Source organism: Camarhynchus parvulus, chromosome 8 (genome assembly GCF_901933205.1).
Source record: "Camarhynchus parvulus chromosome 8, STF_HiC, whole genome shotgun sequence".
In the NCBI taxonomy this organism is placed as follows: domain Eukaryota; kingdom Metazoa; phylum Chordata; class Aves; order Passeriformes; family Thraupidae; genus Camarhynchus; species Camarhynchus parvulus.
The window spans coordinates 2,405,906-2,428,602 of NC_044578.1; the positions used below are offsets into that span (position 1 = coordinate 2,405,906).

The 22,697-nt window shown below is 53.3% G+C and overlaps 1 protein-coding gene across 1 annotated transcript; it reads left to right on the forward strand.

Moving 5' to 3' along the window:
- The first annotated feature begins 879 nt into the window (after positions 1-879).
- KANK4 (KN motif and ankyrin repeat domains 4) lies at positions 880-22,477 on the forward strand. Its single transcript, XM_030953757.1, is given in 12 exon segments — positions 880-965; positions 11,621-11,700; positions 12,985-14,297; positions 14,300-14,768; positions 15,707-15,818; positions 17,092-17,301; positions 17,825-17,912; positions 18,280-18,499; positions 19,861-19,899; positions 19,902-20,002; positions 21,366-21,566; positions 22,165-22,477. Coding segments are annotated over 11 exon segments (2,859 nt in total). The 5' UTR covers positions 880-965; positions 11,621-11,684; the 3' UTR covers positions 22,255-22,477.
- Positions 22,478-22,697: the final 220 nt, after the last annotated feature.

Consider the following 22,697-nt stretch of genomic DNA (forward strand, 5'->3'; position numbering starts at 1 on the left):
CTCAGCACCTGAGCCCCTCACATGGAAAGGAGGGCAGAGCCCTGCTCACTCCTGAGCTGGGTAATGGGATGTGTTATTCCTCCCTGCTTACCAGGAGCCTGGGCGCTGCCAGGAGGACTCTGGAATTGCTGGGTGGTTGGGCAGCAGCCAGAGCCCAACCCTCACATCTGCCCCTGTGATGTTCCCAGTCAGAGTTTAAAGGTCTTTGGGTTCCTCTGGAAGGAAGGGGGGATCCCAGTGGGCCACATCCATCCCCACTGGATGCTGAGTTCCTGGCCCAGATGGAGATCATGTGCTGCCCCAGCTTCCCTGGAGCTGCTGCTCTCCCACGCTCTGCCACAGCTGGAGCAGGGCTGGGATTTGCCCCCGTCTCTAAGACAAGGAAAATCAAAAGCTTTACCTAGTGCTGAAGGAATTATTTGGCATCACTAAACTGATTTCTGCCTGTCCTCACTTGGTGCAGCTGGATGAGCACATGGGATTGGGCACATGGGGAAGCTCAAAGACTAAAACCCAAATTCCCTTTTCTTTGCATTTTCCATGTGATTGCATTGAGGAACAAGGGCCCGAAGTGAACCGGGCGGGGCTGAAGGGCCGAGCCAGAGAACAGCTGGTGCAAAAACATTTCAACTTCTGCATCCCGAGCCATCCCCGCAGATTTCCCTTCCTTCCCACCGCTCTTGATCCGCATCTGTGCAAACAGGATGAGCTAAAAAGTATAAATAAAGCGTTCAGCCGAATACAGCGGGCATGAGGGAAAGTTAAAAAAAAAAAAAAATATCCAAAAAGCGGCCTCCCACAGCAGGCGCTCCCCCCGGCTCCCGCTGTCCCGCCTGCAGCCCATTCGGGCCGCCCCCGGCCCCGCTGCCCGGGGGAGGGCACCGGGTCCCGCCCCGCCCCCGGGCCCGCCTCGGGTCCCTCCCGGAGGAGGCAGCGGGAGCGCCGCGCTGGCTCTGCCCGGGCAGGTACGGCCGCGCCGGGCGGGACAGCGGGCACCGGCTCGGGCTCCGTGCCCGGGGTGCTGCGGTGCGGGCTCCGTGCCCGGGGCTGCCCGGGGGGTGCGCTGGGGGTGTCTCGGAGGGTGCTCCTGGGGTGCGCTGGAGGATGGTCAGAGGGGTGTTTGGGAAGTGCTCAGGGATGCTCCAGGGTGCTCAGGGAATGTGTGGGAGCGCTTTGGAGGGTGCTCCAAGGGTGCTTTTGAGTCTGCTCCAGGGATGCTCCCAGAGCGCTCTTAGGTCTGCTCCGAGGGTGCTCCGGGGGTGTTCGGGGGGTGCTCCAAGGGTGCTCAGGGCTCTTGGCCCCTGGCGTGGCTGCCCAGGGCAGCATCAGCCGTGGCTCACTCGGGACGGGAGCGTTTCCAGAGCACGCCTGGCTCCGGGATGGGGGCACTGAGCGTGGCTGGGCAGCTGGGAGAGGGCAGGAAAGCTCCGAGCCCTGCTGGGACCCCCAGAGGTCACCGTGTGAGGGCTGGGAAGGGCTCCCAGGCCCTGGGCACTGCAGTGCAAGTCCCCAGAGCTGTGTTTAGCCTCAAAGCCGAGCCATAAAACCCTGCCTAGCCTCGAAGATGTGGCTCAGCCAAGCCCCAGCCCAGCCTCCGGGCTGAGCGAGGTCTCCCCCCGCTGCCCGCAGCCTCTCCCCGTTTCCTTGCCCGCGTTCCAGCCGCCCGGACCGAGCAGCTCCTGGCACCGAAACTCATTTCTGGCTCTGGCCGGGGCTGTGCCCGGGTTCCCAGTGTCCCGGAGGGGCAGGAGGGCCGGGCAGCGCTCTCCCGCAGGCAGCATCGCCGTTCCGCGGCCGTGCTCGCTGCCAGGGCATTGTGAGCAGCCCAGCTCTGCCGCGAGCAGCCGTGCCCCGGACAACTTTCCTCCTGTGCTCTTGCTCTTTCCTCAAGTGCAGCTTGCTCCCAGTGGCTGCTGATTGCAGCCGGCCTGAGAGCTCGGGCTGTGCTCCCGGAGAAATCAGGAGCTGCTGCGGTGGGCGCACATCACTGAGCTGGAGAAGGAGCTGGGTGGTCCATGAGGAAGCAGAACGTGGGCTGGGTAATGTCAGCTGGAAGTTCACGTGAGTTCAGGATGGAGGAAGTGGTGGTTTGGATGCTCTGGATGCGATGTTCACCGTGCAGGGGTGGGAGTGGGTCTGGACTCTTCAGGGATAACTCATTTTCTTGGCAGCTCTGGGGTGTGACACCAGCAGGAAGGGCTTCCCTTGTCCAGAGCCACCCAGGATATTAAATATTTCAGCTGTGTTGCCCAAATGAAATTGGTGAACACCCAAAAGCGTTGCTCATGTGGGGCAAGGGTAGCAACCACAGTAATGTGAACAAAAATCAGCATTTGCTTTTGGACATGTTTTGCAGTCTTCCAGGTGGTTTGTGTTTGATTTTGGATGGGCTAAATGGGAAAAGCTGATCTCTTCAATGATACCTGAGATGGCAAGGGAGGAGGGGAAACCTGTAACCTCATGTTAATCATTCGTTATTTGTCGCTTTGGTTGTAAGATTTAAAAAATAAATATATCTGCTGAAATGACAGCCTGATGAGCAGGGACCTGGCTGGGGAATCTGTGGTTGAGGAGGGATCAATGAATGGATTCATTAAAACAGCCCTGGAGCTGGAAGATGAGGTGTCAGGGAGCCTGTTGCTGCTGTGGGCTCTGTCACACTCGTGGTGCAGTTCCCTGGGAATAGGAAAGCCCTGGTCAAATCCTGCTCCTCTCCAGAAAGTCCTGGTGTGAGGAAGGTTTTGTCTTCCAGGTATCATTCCCTCATGCAGTGCTGGGTCTGTCCCATTCCCACATATTTCTTTGTCACCAAGCAGGAATATGACATTGCTTCCCATCAGAGAACCTCTGCAATGGGAATGTTTTGGGAGGGAGAGGTTAGCTGTCAAAGCATTCCTTGAATCAGGAGCGGTGTTGAGATCCTGGGACACAGCTGCTGGATGAACACAGGCACATTCACCAGCTCAGTGCCAATTCAGGTCCCTCCCTTGGTGGTTTTACAGCTGCCAAATATTTTAAAAGTCGCATTTTCATTGCTGTGCATTGCAGCCCAACTCATCAAATCTTGGGTCTTTTTAAGGAAGCTTTGGGGGCAGCCACTGGGATGAGCATGGCCCCATTGATGAGGGACAAAAAGTCAATAGGGAAAGTTATTGTATTTTCCATTTGGTGCCCCACTTGCCAGGGGTTATGTGACTTTGCCTGGCTCCAGAGCAGCAGGATGCAGATTCTGGTCAATAAAACCCTGAGCCCAGCTCCAGGGGTGTGAAGGAGCCCATGGCTTGGGGAAGAAATCCTCACAGTGACAATGCCAGGGGAGAGCAGTGGGGAGGAACTGGCTGCAGGGAGCTCCTGCTTCAACCCTGTTTATTTTAAACCTCAGGGGAATTCATGTTTTGGGAAGCCTCGAGTCCTGCCCATCCCAGGGTTTAAACGGCACTTGGAAAATAAGGTGGTGTCATTATTAAGATAATATGCTGCCCAAATGGACAATTTGATGTAGTCAGAAATGTGAAATATGGTGAAAAACCTACCCAGACACAGAAGTCTCCATCTTCAAAGTGAGAATATCTCAAATTCATCTCTGCAGCTGGTTCCTCTGCCCATCAGGGTGGAATGTGGTGTGAGAAAGCTGAAACTACACCAGGAATATGTGGCTGAGGCTAGGTCAAAAACCTGGAGGAAAATCCCCATTTCCTAAATGGGTGAGAGGTGGGAAATGCTGCCCCAGGGCTCCCAGCTCCCCTTATCCACACAGAAATTACCAGCAGAGGAGGAAGGTGGCACATCCTCCCTCTCTGCAGCCCCAGTCAGTGAGGAGAGTGGTTTCAGGTGGCCTGAAAAAGAAATGTTCCAGTGTGAAGAGGGTTTTGAACTTGTCAGGAGTGTGATCAATGCGAGTCTCGTTGGCTGGGGTCAGAAATCGATGGGAGATGGCTCCGTGGCTCCATGGGGGATTGCAGTGGTTGCCCAGGGAGGAGGAGAGAAATGCAGACAACAGGGTTTTCCTAAAAGCACCTAAAATTTCCCACTTTGACCACGTGGGAGTTACTCAGTAACAGTGGCAGCAAAGCTTGACTTGTCCCAAGGTCAAGGAGGGACAGAGCAGAAGCCATAGCAGGGTTTCATTGTTTTCCCTCAAAACTTGTGGGATTCAGGCAAAGAGAAGAGTAAACGTTAGAAATGAGGCACCTCAGATTTTTGTCTGCCTTCTGACTGTGGAGCACTTTTGTTTCAGGGCTTTGGGTGCATTTTTTGTGCTCACCTGGCTCTGGGAAAGAAGACTTTAGGGAAAACACCACAGTTTTCAAGGCACGGGATAAAATCAGAAGAATTGACCAAAGCTTTTGTGAGTCTGTGGCTGGAATGAGCTGAAGGTCAGTCAGAAAAGAGGTTATCAGAGGAGGGGGTGAATGTGATCGTTTTCCCCTCCTGGTAAGCCAGAAAAGAGGGAGAGAGTTTGGATATCTGATACCTCCAGGTCTGACCCGTCTCTAATGGAAATGCTGGCAGGAAGCTCATAACATTTATTAGACAGCAACGAGCAGCTTTAATAAAATCAGAATCCACACAGCTTTATTACAGACACTGGGAAGGAAAGGGGCCTGAAAAGGCTGGTTAAGTACCAAGGGTTGCACACCCGGGGGCTGCTGAAAGGGATCCCCTCCTTTATGGAGTGGTGCAGGGTTCATTATTCAGCTTCCTTGTGAACCCTCTGGTTCAGAGCCCGGGGAGGCCCCACACGCCTCCAGGATGTTTTCCATGTGCACAGCCCCCAGCTCCAGCCCCAGCTCCTCCTCCCTGCTTTTTGTGCAGAGGGGGTGGGAGGCCAGCCTGGACCTCTCCATCATCAGCCACGAGCTGATGGGTTGCAGGGAGAGCTCGTCCCTCTCCAGCACTCCCAAATTGCTTCCAGCTCCCAGCTCTGCTCTGGAGATGCCCCGGGCAGGCAGCAGCCAAGGAAAGTTCCTCTTGGGGTGCAATAAGGTCCTGTTGTCATCAGCCATGTTACTGGCCCCAGGATGAAGGCTCTTCCCATAAGTAACAGGTTTTGCATCCTAAATCCAGTCCTGCTGTGCCTCAGCACAGAGGGAAGCCTGCCCGGCACGTGTGGTGTGGCTGCAGGCTGGGATGGATCCAGCTTGGGAACTTTCCCTCCTGGGTGCTGCTGGGTTTGTAGCAGTGCCTCAGCCATTGTCTGGTCTCCCCACTTTAATTCTGGGTCAGCTCAGCTGCCTTCTGCCCCCTCAAGCTGCTGTTCCAAGGGATGCTGTGGGGCACAGGACCACTGGCAGCGGTGATTTTGTGATGCCTGACACATGTGGGAAGGTGGCTGGTGGGCTCCCAGGATTCAGATCTCACCCAGCAGCAACCCTGTTTGCTCTCACTTTGGGAAATCTCCTGACAACTCCTTGCAGTGCAAACCAGGACTTTAAACTGCTTTTATTTAACTAGGTATTTATTTAATCCCACAAAGTTTTCAAACTTCTTTTTTTTTTTTTTCTCCTGGAGGGAAACTCCTTCCCGTGGCTGTGCCAGCGGGCAGAGGATCACAGCAGAGATCCCACCCGTGTGCAGGTCCCCAGCAGACTGGAAGTGGCTTATTTTTCTTCCTTTGCAGTGAAAACAGAATTGAAAAATCCCTACAACAAATATTCCCCGAGAGGCCATTTTTATTCCTGGTATGTCCATTTGCAGCCGGGGTTGTTGTGCAATCCAGACCGCCTGGATGGAGCAGGTTTGGGTGTAACCCTTTGGGTGCCGAGGGCCAGCTCTGTCTGTGGGTCACCCTGGGGTGATCCTGCCCCTCCGCTCAGCCCTGTGAGGCACATCTGGAGTGCTGTGTCCAGCTCTGGGCTCCTCAGGACGAGAGGGACATGGAGCTCCTGGAGTGGAGGCTGTGGAGATGAGGAAGGGCCTGGAGCATCTCTCCGTGCCCAGGAAAGGCTCAGAGAGCTGGGCCTGGTCAGTCTCAAGAAGAGATGACTGAGAAGGGACCCCATCCATGGATATAGGTATCCAAAGGGAGGTGTCAGATGGACAAGGATGGACCAGGCTCTGCTCAGTGGTGCCCAGCAGTGGGACAGGAGGAATGGGCAGAAAATTATGCCCGGGAATTTCCACCTGAACGTGAGGCAGAACTTCTTCCCTGGGCAGGTTGTCCAGAGAGGCTATGGAGTCTCTCTCACTGGGGATATTCCAGACCCCTCTGGACACACTCCTGAGTTGGGTGCTTTGGGATGACCCTGCTGGAGCAGGGAGGTGGCCCTGGATGATCTCAGTTGTCCCTTCCAACCTGAATGGACCCATGGTGGAGAGGAGAGGGGGTGAAGCCCAAACCTGCCATCCCACAGGGGTTCTCTGTGGGGAGGGGAGGGCAGCAGCCCTGCCAGCATCCAGGGAGGCAGCCGTGGTGGCCAGGGGGGTGGATGGGATGGCTCTTGAGCCACTTCAGAGCCGTCTGGTTCCTCTCATCCATGGGAGCAGACCAAACCCCCCGGCAGCTCAGTGCCTGATGTGAAGCAGCAGCAGCACTTTCAGGCCATGACCTCAGTTCTCATGCTTGGGGGACAATCTTGGTGAGCCCCTTCCCCACTTCCCATCCTGCAGCAACCCCCTTGGGCAAAGCTATCAGAGGCTGGATGTAAATCCATCAAGCACCAGCCCATAATTAATTAATTTGCGTGTTTTGACTCCTTCCCTCTGTAGCTCCCGATTAAAAGCTTATTTAAGGGGTCACAGACTTCTTCAGTTCCGGAGGGATTAAATGTGGGAACAACTGTAGCTCGTATGTGGGTAATTGCAATGAGGAAATGCTCCAAATTAAAGCTTCCTGCTAGGTCTGTCCAGTGGGAAAACCCAACAATTGTCTCAGAATGCCTTTAAAATCAGCATCATATAGAAATACGTGTGTTTATCCCGTGTGCTGCTTTGCCTGGAGAACACAAGCGGCTCAGAAGAGACACATGAGCGTAACTAAAGCAGAGGAATTCAGCAGAAAAGGAAAAAGGAGCCAGCGTGCCCTGGAGTTGGTTTGGAAGCTCAGGCTCAGTAATTGCTTGTGAAAGCAGAAAGCCACGGCCCCGCGCGGTGTGGGACGGAGCCGCGTGGGAAAGGCAGAGTTTGGGAAAGGCAGAGTTTGGGAAAGGCGGAATTTCAATGATTCCTCATTCCTCGGGTAGGAAGTTTAACCCATCCGTGCCTCGGGGAGGGCTGGCAAAAGGACAAACACTGCTGGCTCTCTGTGCCTCCAGATACTCTGCTTCCTGCAAAGGCAAAACTTGTCTGCTTTTCTTCAAAGTTAATGTGTTAAAGTCCCGTCCGGGGGGTGCAGGGAGCTGGAGCAGCGCCAGCAGCTCTGCTCTCGCACAGCCACAAGATGTGGTTTTCCTCCCCAGCATGAGATTCGGGCTGTGCTGCTCGTTCAGCCATGGGAAAGGTGCTGGCGCTGCTCTGTGATGGGAGTCCCTGGTGAGAGCCCCCAGCAGAGCCCCCAGCTCCCAGGGGATGCCTCCACTTCCCAGAACTTTCTTTCCCAGCCCTGGAAGAGTTTTGCCGCCCTGAAGCCCTCGGCCTTTGCAAGCATGAGGCTGTTGCGAGTTCAGGGCAGAGACTGAGGGATTTGTCCCTGCTGCCAGCCTGGAGGGGCAGCAATCCAGGATGCCCGAGGGGAATGCCAATGCAGGAGCTCAGGACAGGCTTGGGACAGGCACTCTGCCCATCACTGAGCCACCCTGCCCAAAATCACAGAATCCCAGACTGGTTTGGGTTGGGAGGGACCTTAAAGCCCTTAAATCTCGTTCCACCCCTTGCCATGGGCAAGGACCCCTTCCACTATCCCAGGCTGCTCCATGCCCCATCCAACCTGGCTTTGGCCACTTCTAGGGATCCAGGGGTAGCCACGGCTTCTCCGGGCAGCCTGTGCCAGTGTCTGCTCTGCCAGCTGACCCCTGCCAGCTGGAAATTCCGATGGATAACTCCAGAGCCGAGGGCTGGAGAGTTTGATATGGAGAGTGCCACTGTCCCCCTCTGGGACACCGGGACACCCCCTGCCCGCGCCGCCCATCCCGTGCGGCATCTCCCGGGGCGCTGCGGATGGATGGACACGGCGACAGGGGACAGGGGGCTGTGCCTGCTCCGCACGTGGGAGCGCGGCTCTGCCGGAGGATCTGGGGACACGGAGCCCTCCTGCAGCTCCCCCCAGGCTGCCGCCAGCGAGTCGCGGCTGCGTTTCCTCGGGAGAGGCGCTCCTGGAATTGCTAATGCTCCAGCCCGGAGGTGCAGCATGCGGAGGGCTGCAGCCGCAGCATCAGGTACAGCAGCAACGCCGCCGTTAATTATTGACTCTCTCTTCAGTTATCAGCCCTGATAAGGCAGCACCCCCCCTCGACAGCCCGGGCAGCGCTTGGTGCTCTGTGTTTTCTGGGAAAAAGAACTATTCCGTGGAAAAGTAACTCGTTTTGTGCGCCGGGATTGAACTGTCCTCGCAAAGGTCATCCGAGAGCCGTGGGCTGCTCTGCTGGAAAATCAATCCCTCTTTTGTGCTTCTTGGTTTAAACTTGTATTTGCTTTCTGAGCAAGGTCACAGCTCAGCTGACCAAGTTTGTAGCTGCTGGAGCAGGCTGGGGTCCAGCCACGCTCGCTGCTCCGAGCCCTTCGCTGCCGCCTCTGGCACGGGAGAAGATGCTCTGGAGGGAGGCGAGAGCTGCTGCTCCCCGGGGGGTTTGTGGGTGCCAGCCTGAGCAGGTAACCTGACAAAATGCTTTGCTAACCAGTTTTTCCTTTCACCACGAAGTGCTGGAGCCGCTGCTGCAGTGCAGGAGAACAGACAGGCAGAGCTCAGATCGTGTTGTGTTACAGCTAAAGAGACTGTGCTAACGTGCTGGTGGGTTATCTTGTTGTTTATAGGCTCAGGGTTAACTCTTTCCCAGTTAAAATTACTAGCAAGACACTCAGGGAGAATGGATTTTGTGGGTATTTGTGGTATGTGGTTGAGTTAATTTGTAATTTAAATGTTTGGGGGTGTCGTGGTGCTCTCCTTTCTGCTGGCTGGGGTGGATGGGGGAGCTGCTCACTTTGCCTGGCAAGTGGGATGGAGTGAGAGAGGGGTTAAATGTGAGTGTAAGGAGCCAGTGCTTGAGTCCAGGCTGGTTAAAAAGACAGTGCATTGTCCCTGCCCCCGGGAATAAAACCACTTCGCTCTGTGCTGTTGCCTTCTCACATATTTGGCTTCTCCGTTTCCATTTCTGTATGCATTTATTCCTGCCTTGAGAAAACAGCCTAATTCCAATCTGGATTAATCCTCCCCACTGTGTAGCAAAGGTAAGAATCAGCGATGCATGGGGAGAAAAAGAAATGTTCTTCAATTTCATTTAACAGAGAAAACTCAGCAAGTACAGAACCTGGCAGAGGGTCAGGCTAACAGGTTTTAGCATGATGGAGAGGCACCTAAAACTGTTACCCTGCCTCAAATTATGGACCCTGGGTGTAGGGGTCCGCTACTTCTGGCAGATGACTTTTTATATTTTAATTTCATTTTTCTTGGGGACAGGCATGGGAGAGCAGCTGTGGGGTCCAAAGAGGCACATTTTTGGCTCTAAGCCATCTTCTCTATGCCTGAGCTGCCCCGGAGGGGGCAGGAGAACATCAGCAAGCTGGTTGGGGACATTCAGCATCCTTTTACGAGGCGATTTTGAAGTAGATTGGTCAAAGGAGAGTAGTCGTAGTATCAATTTGGGCTGCAGAGCTGGGACCCAGCCAGCTCATAAATGATCCAAATGCAATTATCTAGATATTAAAACCCATCCTATTCACTGGCTTTTCCCCCCTCCTTCTGAATAAATGACCTAGAAGAGTGGAGTGTAGCTGGTCGGGCTGGAATTGGCTGCAGTCGGAAAATTAAGGGGAAGAAACAACATTTGAGAAAGAGGTTGGTGTTTGTTTTGGCACGTGCTGTTCTCTGGCAGGAGGAGACAGAAGGAGTTGTGCTTTGTAGAAGGAGTGTGGTTTATTGGAGAACACTTGAGGAGCTTTCCAGGAGCTCACAAGGTGCTGGGTGGGCATCAGTGTGACCCTGCTGGAGCTTTGGAGAGCTTTGATGTTCTCCTTGGGCTGGCACCTTCCTGGCTTCCCATCAAGGCTCTACATTGACCACAAACATGCCCATGGGATTGACAACTGATTGTTTCTTTAAAAGGTTTTGATCTTTCAAAGTATTCATTGTAGAATCATAGAATGGCTTGGGTTGGAAGGGACCTTGAAGATCATCTCATTCCATGGGCAGGGACACCTCCCACCATCCCAGGGTGCTCAGAGCCCTGTCCATGCTGGCCTTGGACACTTCCAGGGATGTGGCAATGTCCTGTAGTAACAATACAGCAGGATTTGACTTCATTTTTTAGCTGTCTGTGGTAAGGGTCAGCTGGAGCCCCTTCCTGGGGAGCTCTGGAACTGTGGTCAGTGCTAAAGCCCTCACTGAGGCAAAGCTCTGCACGCAGAAAATGAGTTCAGACTCTGGTGTTTTGGTCCATGAGATGGGTGTGAGCTGGGGCTGGCTCAGCACAGGCTTTGTGCTGCTGGTCCTGCCCTGAGGGTGTTGCATAGCTCAGGGATGCACTGGAGGAACAGGGATGGACTTCCAAGCAGCTGTGGGGCCGTCTCTGGCCAGGAACCAAACCAGATACTGTAAGGAGAATCATAAACAAACAACCTACTGTTCAGGAAACTCCCACGTCATCCTCTGTAGCAGAAATTGAAACCAGACCTTCTTACTTGGAGCGTTGCTGTCCCTCTCACACAAGCCAGGGAGCCTCCTGCTGTGATGTCCAACTGCCCCAACCTCCTTCACCCTTCCCTGCCTCCTCCCTGGGCCTTTCTAAAGGATCTGGAGGTGAGAAGTTTCACCCAGGACCTTTCTTGGTCATTCCCAGCCTTAATTCCTTGTGCTCCAGGAGGGTCTCATCTGTGTCCATGTGATGGGAAGGAGCTGGAAATGTGTTACCATTTCTGGTAGCACAGCCTAGAAATGATGTGAAGATCTCAGTGTTGGCTGTGGTAGATCTCCACCTGAAGTTGTTCCCTGAGCTGAAAGCAATTTGTCTGTGGTCCAGTGCAATTTGGTGAACGTTCTTTTTAGCAGTAGGGACATGCTCTGAAGTAATGGCTGTCACTTGAGCGAGATTCAACATAAATTTTGAATCTTTGCTTGTTATGGATTTTAAAATAAAGGCAAACCAGTCATTTCTGTGTATAGTTTATATCCCTGTTGTCAGGGAGCTTTTATCAAGTTGGATATCTCCAGCTCACAGGAGCCTGTGCCATCGATCTCAAGCCATCCCAAATGTCTGTCTGTCCTTGCTGGCAGTCAAACCCTCTGTAATGCAGGGGATGTTTTACAAGGACCAGCTCCCTGGGATGTGTCTGTCAAGCACAAGTTGTTGCCTCTGGAAAAGGAGCTATTGATTTTAGCAGCTTCAAAGCCTTGGACACACTGGGCTGCAGAAGATGGGAAGTGGGAGGGGGGTGGCCTTTGAAGGCTTGTAAGGCTTTAAGGAGAGATGAAGTTCACATGGCTGAGTGTGTTATTTTATTAAATTAGAAGTATCCATTTCTTTTTTCCAAGGGTGAAGCGACTCCTCAGCCCTTTTCAGAAGATGCTTAAGTGACAGCCCAGTTAAGACCCCACCATGGAGAAGACAGAAGGTATGGAGCCCACAGGGTGTTTATTTGTTAATGTATTCCTTGAAAAAAAAACCCCAACCAAGTCATGGAGTAATTTCCTTACCAGAAATGCTGTAAATAACCTGTTCTGTAGATGTGGGGCCAAGAGGTGTAAAATCCATCATTCATTATTATGCAGATTTCTTAAAAACCACAGCAAAGCAGGTGCCAGGTCTAGATCAGCACATATTTGTCCTCACATGCTCTGTGACAGATCCCTGCTCCCACCCTCCAGCTGTGCTCCTGTGCCTGGGATGACCCCAGTGGTGTCTTCCCTCTGTCCTTCCTCTGACTCCCACGTGCTGCTCCCGACCCAGGCAGCATCTCAGTGATGCTCTGTGCTGAGCAGCACCAAAATCTGTTCTCAATTGTCCTGGTCCTCTCCAGCTATCTCCAGGATAGAGACAAAGGGGTCAGCCATGGGCCCTGGTGCCTCCTCCTCCTCCTCACTGAGCCCAACTCGTGTGCTCAGAGGTGCAGAGCAGCCCAAACCACTGAGATTTCAGGGACTGGCTGCATAAAGGAAAGTGCAGAAATTTAACTCTTAACCCTCAAGGTGGAAGTCTGGGGGCTGTGAATGTTTGCAGGCTGGAGATGGCTGTGTTAAGGTGGGAGACTGGTGGAGAGCAGTTGTTTGCCTGTGCTGGCTGGGTGGGCAGACACAGTGACACCCATTTAGTGGTGGTTTGCCTCTGGAGCTGAGCCGGTCACCTTGGGATGCGTGTTCTGCATGGCTGCGGCTCTGAGCAGCAGCCTCTGCCCAGAGCCGTCATTTTCAAGGAATAATTTGTGACCTGGTGGTTGCAGGTGAAGCGAGGCAATGATTTTCCTGCTTGGTGTGCGCTGCTTATGCCGCTGAAAAGTTCGAACCAAACCAAAAGCCTTGAAGAATGTCATTGTCATAGATTGATCCCACATTCTATTATTGAGCTGGATTTATTATCCACCAGGCAGCTCTCTGTACCTACACAGACACGTAGCTCTGCCTGCAAAACCTGCTGTTTGCTTAATTGCCAGTTAGAGCCATGATTTCAGGAAATTTTTGGCTTCCTCAGTGCAACAATTACCTGATGCACCTCTGGAAAGCCAGATCAGAGCTTGGTGCGTGTCACTGTGTGTCTGCACAGCTTCACCAAGAGCCTCCACGGTAATGAGCTGCCTGCCCAAAGCTGAGATGAAAAGAGAAAAAACATCCCCCTCCTGCTCTAAACAATTTTTTTTCCCAAAATTCGATAATTTCTTCTTTTTCTGGGGGGGTGTTTTCAGCAGATGGCCAGCCACCCAAACCCGACGGGGACAGGGATCAGCCCCGCAGCCTCCCCTACTCCCTGGAGACACCCTACGGCTTCCACTTGGACCTGGACTTCCTCAAGTACGTGGACGACATCGAGAAAGGCAACACCATCAGGAGGGTGCACATCCACCGCAGAGCCAAGCAGCCCAAATTCAACACCCTGCCCCGAAACTTCAGCCTGCCCGAGAGCGGCTCCCGCGGCTGCTCCACCGCCGCTCCCAGCAAGAGCTGGACCTCCACCTGCTCCTTCCCTCAGCGAAAGGCATCCCTGGGCGAGGAGCCGCCGCGGGCCCTGCTGCCGGCCGGGGCAGCTGCCGAGGAGCCGAGCTACCGGAGGAAGGCGCTGCTGGCGGAGGCGCGGCGGCAGGCGGAGCTGGGCTGGCCGCAGGCGGAGCTGGGCCGGCCGCAGGACGCGCTGAGGGCTCGGCCGCAGCTGCTGCGCGCCTCCAGCATGCCCGAGGCGCTGCCCCCCGGTCAGAGCCCCCCGGCGGCACCCTCGCCCCTCCGGAGCCCTCTGCAGCCCTGCCACGGCCCCCAAAGCGCCTCCCGCCCCAGCCCGGAGGGCAGCGGCTCAGCCCCGCCGCGGGAGATGGAGCGGGACGGCTCCGTGGGGCAGCCCGGCGGGGCTGTGCCCCCGCAGCCCCCCTGGCAGAGCCAGCAGCTGCAGGTGCTGGTGGAGAGCGGGGCCGAGGAAGGCGATGCCGCCGATGGCTCCGACCTGGCCAGGGCTGAGGCAGCGGCACCGGCTGTCCTCTGCCTGGCAGAGGAGAGCGTGAGCCCTATGGAAAGGGGGCTCAGTGTGAGCGAGATGGATCTGAACGTGCTGAAGGAAAGTGAGGAGAGGAATGTCCGGGCTGGAGGGGACGAGGAGAGCGGTGCTCCCCAGGCCCCTGAGCGTGGACAGCCCGGCGGGGTCGCGGCGCTGAAGCAGCAGGTCGCTGAGCTGGAGGAGCAACTGGCCAAGAAGAAAGAGGAGCTCGAGCAGGTCAGGGCAGTGCTGGAGCAGCAGGATCATGAGATCCAGGAGAAGGAGAAGAGCATTAAGCTGCTGGCCAGCTCCAAAGCTGAGCTGGAAGAGCAGCTGTGGCAGGAGAAGTCCAGAGAGGCTGAGCTGCGGAGGCAGTGGGGCAGCGGGGCCTTGCAGCACCTCGATGTCGCGGTGAACACGGAGCTCTCCCAGGTGACAGGGCTCAGGCAGGCCCAGGACAAGGGCATCAACGTCAATATCCCACTCTCCACCAGGTCCATCGGCTGTGGCACCCTCAGGGCAGAGAGCGCCCACGCCGGGAGGCGGGCCGGGCAGAGGGACGTGCTGGTGAGGCCAGCATGGAGGCCGGACCTCCTGCTCCCTGCCCCAGCCAGCTGCAGATCCACGAGCATCCCGGCGACCACAACCAGAACCACAACCAGAACCACCAGAACTCCCTCGGCCCCAATGTGGCCCAACGCAAGGCGGGCTTTGGAGAAGATGAACCTCGGGAAGGGCTGCAGGAGGAAGGGGCCCCTGGCCACGAGGAGCTCCCGGCTGTTGATCCCATTGGCCAATATGTGAAAAAGATCCAGGAGCTCCTGCAGGAGCAGTGGCTGTGCTTGGAGCACGGCTACCCCGAGCTGGCCAGTGCCATCAAGCAGCCAGCCTCCAAGCTCAGCTCCATCCAGAACCAATTAGTTAATTCCCTGAACTCCCTGCTCTCTGCCTACTCCTCACAAGGCCCTGTGGATAAGGAGAATTCCAACACGCACTATCAACAGTTGGGTAAATAATATTGGCACAGGCTTCGATGTGTCCAGGCCAAATATTTTCCCATTTATTCCAGCGTGGACCAGGGGGGATGTGGTGGAACAGTTGTTGTCAGTCAGATCAGGAATAGTCTCGACAAAGCATGATGAGAAAGGCAAATCTCTGCACGGTACAGGTTATGGATCTGACATGGAAAAAAACAAACAAAATGATGTAGCAGCTCATAAAGCAGTGGCTCGTTTATATGCAGGATCAGCTTCCAAAAGCTGCCACACTGCTGGCTGTTCCATCAAATAAACATTCTTTTTATTCGGATTGCACATCTCAGTTTGCAAGGATATGAGGCTGGTGCTCAGCTGGGGTAAATCAGTGTGGAGTTCTCCAGAACCCAAACCAGTCAAACTAACTGAGCAGCCAGGCTGGGAAAAAACCTGTCCTCACTCACACACCTTCATCTAAAATAATTTTAGCTTATATGAAGATGGGAATCCAATGCCTGTGCTCTGGGGGAGGGAGGGAAGGGACTTGCAAATAGATAAGTGACTTATTCCTTAATATATAGACACTATTCAAAGTCCAATGGAAAAAGTCATCCATGTAGTATTGTAGCAGATTTATATAGGAACTTTCCAATACATTGCTATGGGGGGAAAAACCCCCCAAAACCAAACCAGTAAAATCTACTTACATTCGTAGGACAAATACATAATTCCCAATCACTTCCTTTATATTCCCAGTGACCTGGAGATGTTTGAGACCTGTATTAAAGGTGGCAGGGCAGGTTCAGGTTGTGGCCAGCTGCATCTGTAGTTTTGCAAGACATCAAAAGACTCTCATAAGATGAAGTAAGATGCTTACAATTGTGATTTGGAGCTTGTTGCTAGAGGTTGGGAATAATTATTGCTAATTATGGCACATCTGCTTAATTAATCTATTCTTTTGTATTTTGGTAGAAAACTCTCCAACCACAAGTCTTAAATCCATCATGAAAAAGAAAGGTTATGGTTTCCATGCAGGAGGCAATGGGACCAAAAAGAATCTCCAGTTTGTTGGGGTAAATGGTGGGTAAGCATCCATTCAGAAGACAAAAGCTGCCTTTTAACGTGGAGTGTCCTCTGTATCGCTGGAGAAGTCATTCTTTTCCCCCTCTTTTCCCCTCCTGATTAAAAGGCCAGTTGAAACAGAGCCTCTTTTCTCCCTTCTTTGATGCAGCACTGATAACCTGTGAGTAACCCGTTAAGGAAGGGTGGTGCAGTGTTCAGAGCAGCAGGGATGCGCTGGGGACTGACACTCTCTGCACACCCTTCTCCTGGGGCTTCATCCCAAACCCAGCTGGGGAAGGTGGGAATGCTCCATGGGAAGATTCCCTGGGAAGAGATTCCCACTGCCCTTGGTGGGTTTTGGAGGAGGCCAGCACTGCCTGGGTGAGCACGCTGCCACTAACCTGCCCCCACGCTCCAGCAAAGCCAACAGCACTTGCTGCAGGGCCTGGGAAAAGACTTTTTTGGTAAATAAGGAATTACCTTGGGGTGAAGGAGGCTTTAGGTTGTGCTCCCCATTCCAGGTGTGTCCCAATATCCAACACTCCTTGTCCTGTGAGCTGAGCAGAGGCAGCACCTCCTGCTGAGGTGAACGTGTGCTGCCATGAAGAGTGCAGGACACGTGTCACTGTCCCTGGGCTGGGCAGACAGCTGTGTGTGCCAGCCTGGGTGCTGCTTTCTGCTCACGTCCTGCTCCCCTGACTTCCCAGTTGCTGGGCTCTGCCAAATGGGTACAACTGGTAGGGACTGGAGAAGTCTTGGTTACTTTGAGGAAAGTTCTGGGGTCCATCAGGGTGAACGTTCTGTTTTGTGGAAGACATTATTAATATTAATGGTTTTAGACAACCAGAGGAGAGATCTCTATCAGGGCTGCTGGAATGGTGGATTCAGCCCAAAAGACTTCAGCCCAAAAGCTGTGCAAACACAGCTTTTGTCTCGTGCTCCTCGAGGCTGCTGATGCCTCCTTGCCACGGGAGCCCTGCTGCTGTCACCCTGCCACCGTGCCAGCAGCTGCCAGCAGGGAGGCAGCTCTCAGCCCTGCCCGGGCTGTGTGTGATGGACATCCCTCCAAACCCTGAAGTAACCTTGCCTGCTGCTCATTAACTGCTTCTGCCACACTCTTGCTGCTTGACGAGCCAAACAAAGACTAACCCCGACTTCGGCTGCGGCTCAGACCTTTTAACTTGCTGCCTGTCACTCTGGGCTTCACCCAAGGCCCACTGGGGGCAATGAGCCTTGGTCAGGCCCCGTGGCTGTGGCTGGGGAAGGAGGGAGTAACCTGTGGTGTCCTCAAATAGCTACGAGACAACGTCAAGTGAAGAGGACACCAGCTGTGAGGACAGCGACACCGAGACCGAGGACAGAGCCGGGGATGTGGAGCCCGAGCAGGATGGAAGGGAAAGCAGAGGGCCTTCCTCAGGGGAGAAGCGTGAGGAGGAGGATGATGATGATGATGAGCAGGAGGCATCAGCAGGAGCAGCACCCTGCTCTCAGCACCAGGCTCACAGGTAACCAGGACACTGGGTGGTGACTGACCCATGGTGGCCACAGGACACAGGACTGCAGGGCTGGGCTGGGGCTTCTGGTGGAACAGCAGTGGTGACCTCTGCAGGAAAGGGAAAAGGCTTTAAAGAGCTAAATATTTTCTGAGTTACTACAGAATCTAATGGGGATTGATTCAGGCCCTACACTGAGTCATGTCTGGTGAGTTAGCTCATTTCTCCCCGCTCATGGAAAGTTTTTTGGTAAAGTTCTTTGCAGGTTCAGGAATAATTTTTTTTTTTACCCCACCTTAAGGATTTTTGTTATAGATGAAATTGACCACATAAATCTGTGACTCTGGGCTTAAACCTCTGCTTAAGTGCTTGGCTTTGTACCTAAAATCTGTGTCAAGTCAATGGGACAACTTGTGTCCAATAATTTAAACACTTAAATGTGTTGAACATATTCCAACCTAATCTGCCCGTGTTCTCCTACTTGGTTCAATATCTCCTGTCCCATGGTGGATTTACAAAAGTCTTTTCCCTTTAGATGCAAACCCTCCGAAGATTTCCTTGCTGCCTGCCAGCTTCTCAGTGAACACCTCCCAGAAATCAGCAGCAGAAGCAACCAGCATCTGGTACAGATATTTCCCAGTCCCGTTTCAGACACGGTTCATGCTCTCTGTTCATGTTTTAATGGATGAGATTATCCCTGTGGCACATTGCAGGCTGTGCTCTGGACAGCTTTGTGAGGAGAGGGGGGTGAGGTGACATCTGAGTCAGTTTTACAACAGCCAAAAAAGAAAGGAAGAGAGGAGGGGAAAAAAAAAGGAAAGATGAAGGCTTTGTCTGGTTACTCATCCAAGTTGCCACAGGAAATTCCTTTCCCCCTCAAGTTGTAGCAGCAATCACAAACCCACAGGCTGAGTGCTGCCGGGGTGGGGCCAGGAGCTGGGGCAGCCACCGCTCTGCGGGGACAGTGACCGTGACACTTTGTGTTTGCAGCAGCCTGTCCTGGGCTCCATCTCCCAGGAGTGGTTCCAGGTGTCCAGCCACAAGGCTTCCAGGCCGGAGGTGGTGGCAGCGTACCTGGAGGCACTGGGGGACATCCAGCCCCAGCTCCTGGAGACCGTGGTCAACTTGCCTGACAGGAATGGCAACACAGCTCTCCACTACAGTGTGTCCCACTCCAACTTCCAGGTTGCAAAGCTCCTGCTGGACACGGGTAGGAATGGCCACTCTGCTCAGCCAGGGCTTCTGCTGGGCAGGGGGTGGCAGTGGCTCTTGCCACAGGCTCATGCCACAGGGATGGCTGCACGGGGAACAGGGGGACATGGACAGTCCCAGACATGACAAACACTGAGGGAGGGCCAGGGTTCTCCCAGGGAGCTCAGTCAGGAGCTAAAGGAGGTGAGACAGAGGTGGGGCTGAGGACCAGCAGCCACCTATGTGCAAGGGCCCCATCCAGGAGGCAAACATGGAATCACGGTCCAGCCAGGAGAAAAACGGGGGCCCAAGATCCATCCAAAGTACCAGGATAGGGCTGAGGTCCATCCAGGAGATCTGGCTGACCTCAAGACCAGCATCCTCCCCTGTAGCTTGGCTCTGGGCCCATGGATGTAGTCGTGGGGTCCCAGCTGCCATGAAGGCTCATCAGCGCCCTCACACATCTTGAGGGCTTTGCAGCCTGACTTTGGGATGGCTCAGGGTTGCTGGATCCAAAGGCATGTCCCTCATGGCCCCAGTCCAGGTGGGATGGGGTGGCTCCCCAGCTTCTTGCAGCAGCCAAAGCCACATCATGGCTTGGGCAGGAGGATCAGACCCCTGAGAGCATAAGAAACTCCCCAGCACCGCAGAAAAACTCCCATGTTAAACTCTTGAACTTTCAGCTTGTGTTGCAATGAAAGAACAAAAATCTCAGCTGAGCCTGTACAGGGCAAAAATGTGCTCGTGGTCTGAGAGAATAGAGGCACTTTGGCCTTTTCTCATGGGCCAGACAATCCATGAAATGTTTGGGAAATGACAGATTATCATACACGTCTATAACCCGATTGTTGCCGCAGAGGCGCGGGGAGGGAAGGGTTTGAGGCAGGGAAGGGTTTGAGGCAGCTGCTTCCTCAGGGTGAGGTTGGACCCGAGCCCTCACCCTCAGCCACGGCTCATTCCTCATGGAGGAGCTGGAAATGGGCTCTTTGAAGTGAAAAATGAGTGAAACGGGGCCAGGATGTTTTCCAAGCCCGTTGGGTGATGGGCGTCTCTCTGCTGCTCCCTTGCCACTGGAGCCAAAGCAAACAGCCCACAGCTCCAACCAGCATGTGCTTGAGGCATTAATTATCCCCCTTTAATTTCTATTTGTTGTGGTCTTCAAAGTTAATTGAGTTGACCTCAACAGTTGTAATTAACTGTAGCACCAGGGGCCGTTCAGTGCTGCGCTCACGCGCCTGGATATTCAAAACAGATAAATCCCCGTCCTGTATCATTATGGAAAAACTCCTTTTCTGGGAATATGTCACATGTTGTATGAGTCTCTCTTTCCTTCCTGTTCCCTCTGGGTGATCCACCACGGGCTGGATGCATCCCCTGCAGGCAAGTGCTGCCTGGACCTGCAGAACCGTGCTGGCTACACGGCGTGATGCTGACGCCGCTGGCGGCCCCCGAGACCCGCCAGGACATGGAGGTGGTGATGAGGCTGCTGAAGGAGGGGGATGTCAACCTGAGAGCTGCCCAGGTGTGTGACAGGAAACTGCTGGGGGTGTAATTTGGGTTCCTTAGCTTCCGTGGCAGCGCCAGGCTGAGGCTCGGCAGCAGGAATGGGGTGGGAGTTGCTGCTACCCAAATGTTCCAGAATAAACTTTATCTGAGTGTGGCCACCCAGCAGCTCCCTGGGAAGGGGTGTGACAGCTGGGGTAAATGGAGAAACTAAAAAAAGGCTGGAAATTTTGCAAACAAGTTTTTCTGAAGGAAAAAACAGAAATGAGCAGCGAGGGGTGAACCCTAGGGTGTGGGAGCCCCAGGTTTGCTGGTGAGCTTCGTCAGAGTCACACATTTTGGTTTAGGGATGAGAGTGCCCTCATCCATCTCTGCTCCCACACTGCTGCAAAAGTTAGTCCAGATCTGAATGAACTGCCCAGGAGGATTTGGGGAAGCCACATTTGGGGGCAGCAGGGCAGTTTGGCCATACTGCTGCAAGGACCTTCCACAAGTGAACAGGTGCCTCTCACAACACCTGCTGAGGAGCCCCAGGGTGATTTGATAATAACATCCAATAGGATGCAATATTAATAGGAATGATTATAGTGTATGTACCATGCAATAATAACATGCAATGTTGTGATACCTGGTTATGGGACGTGGGTTAGTGGTGGGCTTGGCAGTGCTGGGTTAATGGTTGGACTCGGTGATCTTAGAGAGCTTTGCCAATCTAAACTATTCAATTGTTCTATATGTCCAACAACAACAACAACAACAGCAACAACAATAATAATAATAATAATTATTATTATTATATTATAATTATTATATAGTAATTATAATAATCATATATTATACTATTATATATATGATTATTTTATATTATTATACATACCATTATATAGAAATAATAGTTATATATTATACTCTTATTATATTATTGTAAATATTATCAGATAATAATAATAATTTAGTAATATTAATTATTTACTAATAATAATTATATGTTAGACAACGGTTATAATAATTATTATAACTATTATATAATAATATATTCTATAACATATAATATAGTATAACAATATATTATACTATTATATATACCATACTTTATATATTATTATATATACCATGATATATAAAATATACTATAATATTATATATTTACCATTATATATTATAATTCGATATTATACTATTATTATATTATTGTAAATATTATCAGATATTATTATTATTATTATTATTATTATTATTATTATTATTATTATTATTATTATTATTATTATTATTATTATTATTATTATTATTATTATTATTATTGCTGCAGTCTGAGCAGCAGGGCTGTGGGAGGAGGTGGGCTGTGGCAGGGGGAGCTCAGCCTGTCCTGTGCCCTGCAGGGCGGCCAGACCGCGCTGATGCTGGGGGTCAGCCACGACAGGGACGACATGGTGCGGGCCCTGCTGGCCTGCCGGGCCGATGTCAACCTGCAGGACGAGGAGGGCAGCACGGCGCTGATGGTGGCCTGTCGCCAGGGCAACGCCGACATCGTGCGGCTGCTCCTGGCGCAGCCCGGCTGCCTGGTCACGCTGACTGACAAGGTGGGGCTCCACAGCATCACTGCGGGCAGGGGCAAACTCAGCTGGGATCTCCAGGCAGCAATCCCCCAGGGGTGGGCTGGAAGGGAAGAAGTGCTGATTTCAGTCCATTTTCTGAACCAAACCCCCTGGTTTTGGTGCTGCTGGGCTGTGGATGGGATGGCTGTGACAGCCATAGGCTGGGCAGGAGCATTGGCGTAACCCTAAAATAACCCGGATGAAATCCTGGGCATGTGGAATCAGCAGAGCTTCAGCTCCAAGAAATTAGCAATTAACTCTTCCCTGAGAATGGAGCCTCTCCATGGGGATGTGTGGGATGGGGCTGGGCTGGGAGTGGGTGGAAATTCCTCCTGCTGGGCCACAGGGCTGCATTTGGTATTATGGAACTATTTTCTAATTAAACCATAACTTTATCTGAGACGTGCAGGAGGGCACTGGGGCCGGGCAGAGGCACAGCTGGGCTGAGTTTGGTGTGGTTGAGGCCCAAAGGGGGGTTTGGGATGGTGACTCACTGTAAGGCAGGGAGGAGTGGAGGAGGGAAGGCTTGGGGAGGGAGCAGGGATTCACTCTGGCGGTGGTGTCTCCCCTCTGTGTCCTGCAGGGCGGGAACTCGGCGCTGTCACTGGCTCATGGGGACATCGCTGCTCTCCTGCGAGCCCACATCGAGCTCAGCCCCTCCCTCCCGGTGTGAGCCGGGAGCCAGCACTCCTCCCTGAGCATCCCTGCTGGGGCAGGGCCATGCAGCGGGGTCACAGGGCAGGAACCTCCCTGCACCACTGAATAATGCTCCCTGCGCCTAATTCTCCTCCTTCGTCCCACTCACAGCCCTGATCTGTGCCACAAACAACTCCAGACCTCTCCTCTCCTCTCCTCTCCTCTCCTCTCCTCTCCTCTCCTCTCCTCTCCTCTCCTCTCTCTCCTCTCCTCTCCTCTCCTCTCCTCTCCTCTCCTCTCCTCTCCTCTCCTCTCCTCTCCTCTCCTCTCCTCTCCTCTCCTCTCCTCTCCTCTCCTCTCCTCTCCTCTCCTCTCCTCTCCTCTCCTCTCCTCTCCTCTCCTCTCCTCTCCTCTCCTCTCCTCTCCTCTCCTCTCCTCTCCTCCCCTCCCTCCCCTCCCCTCCCCTCCCCTCCCCTCCCT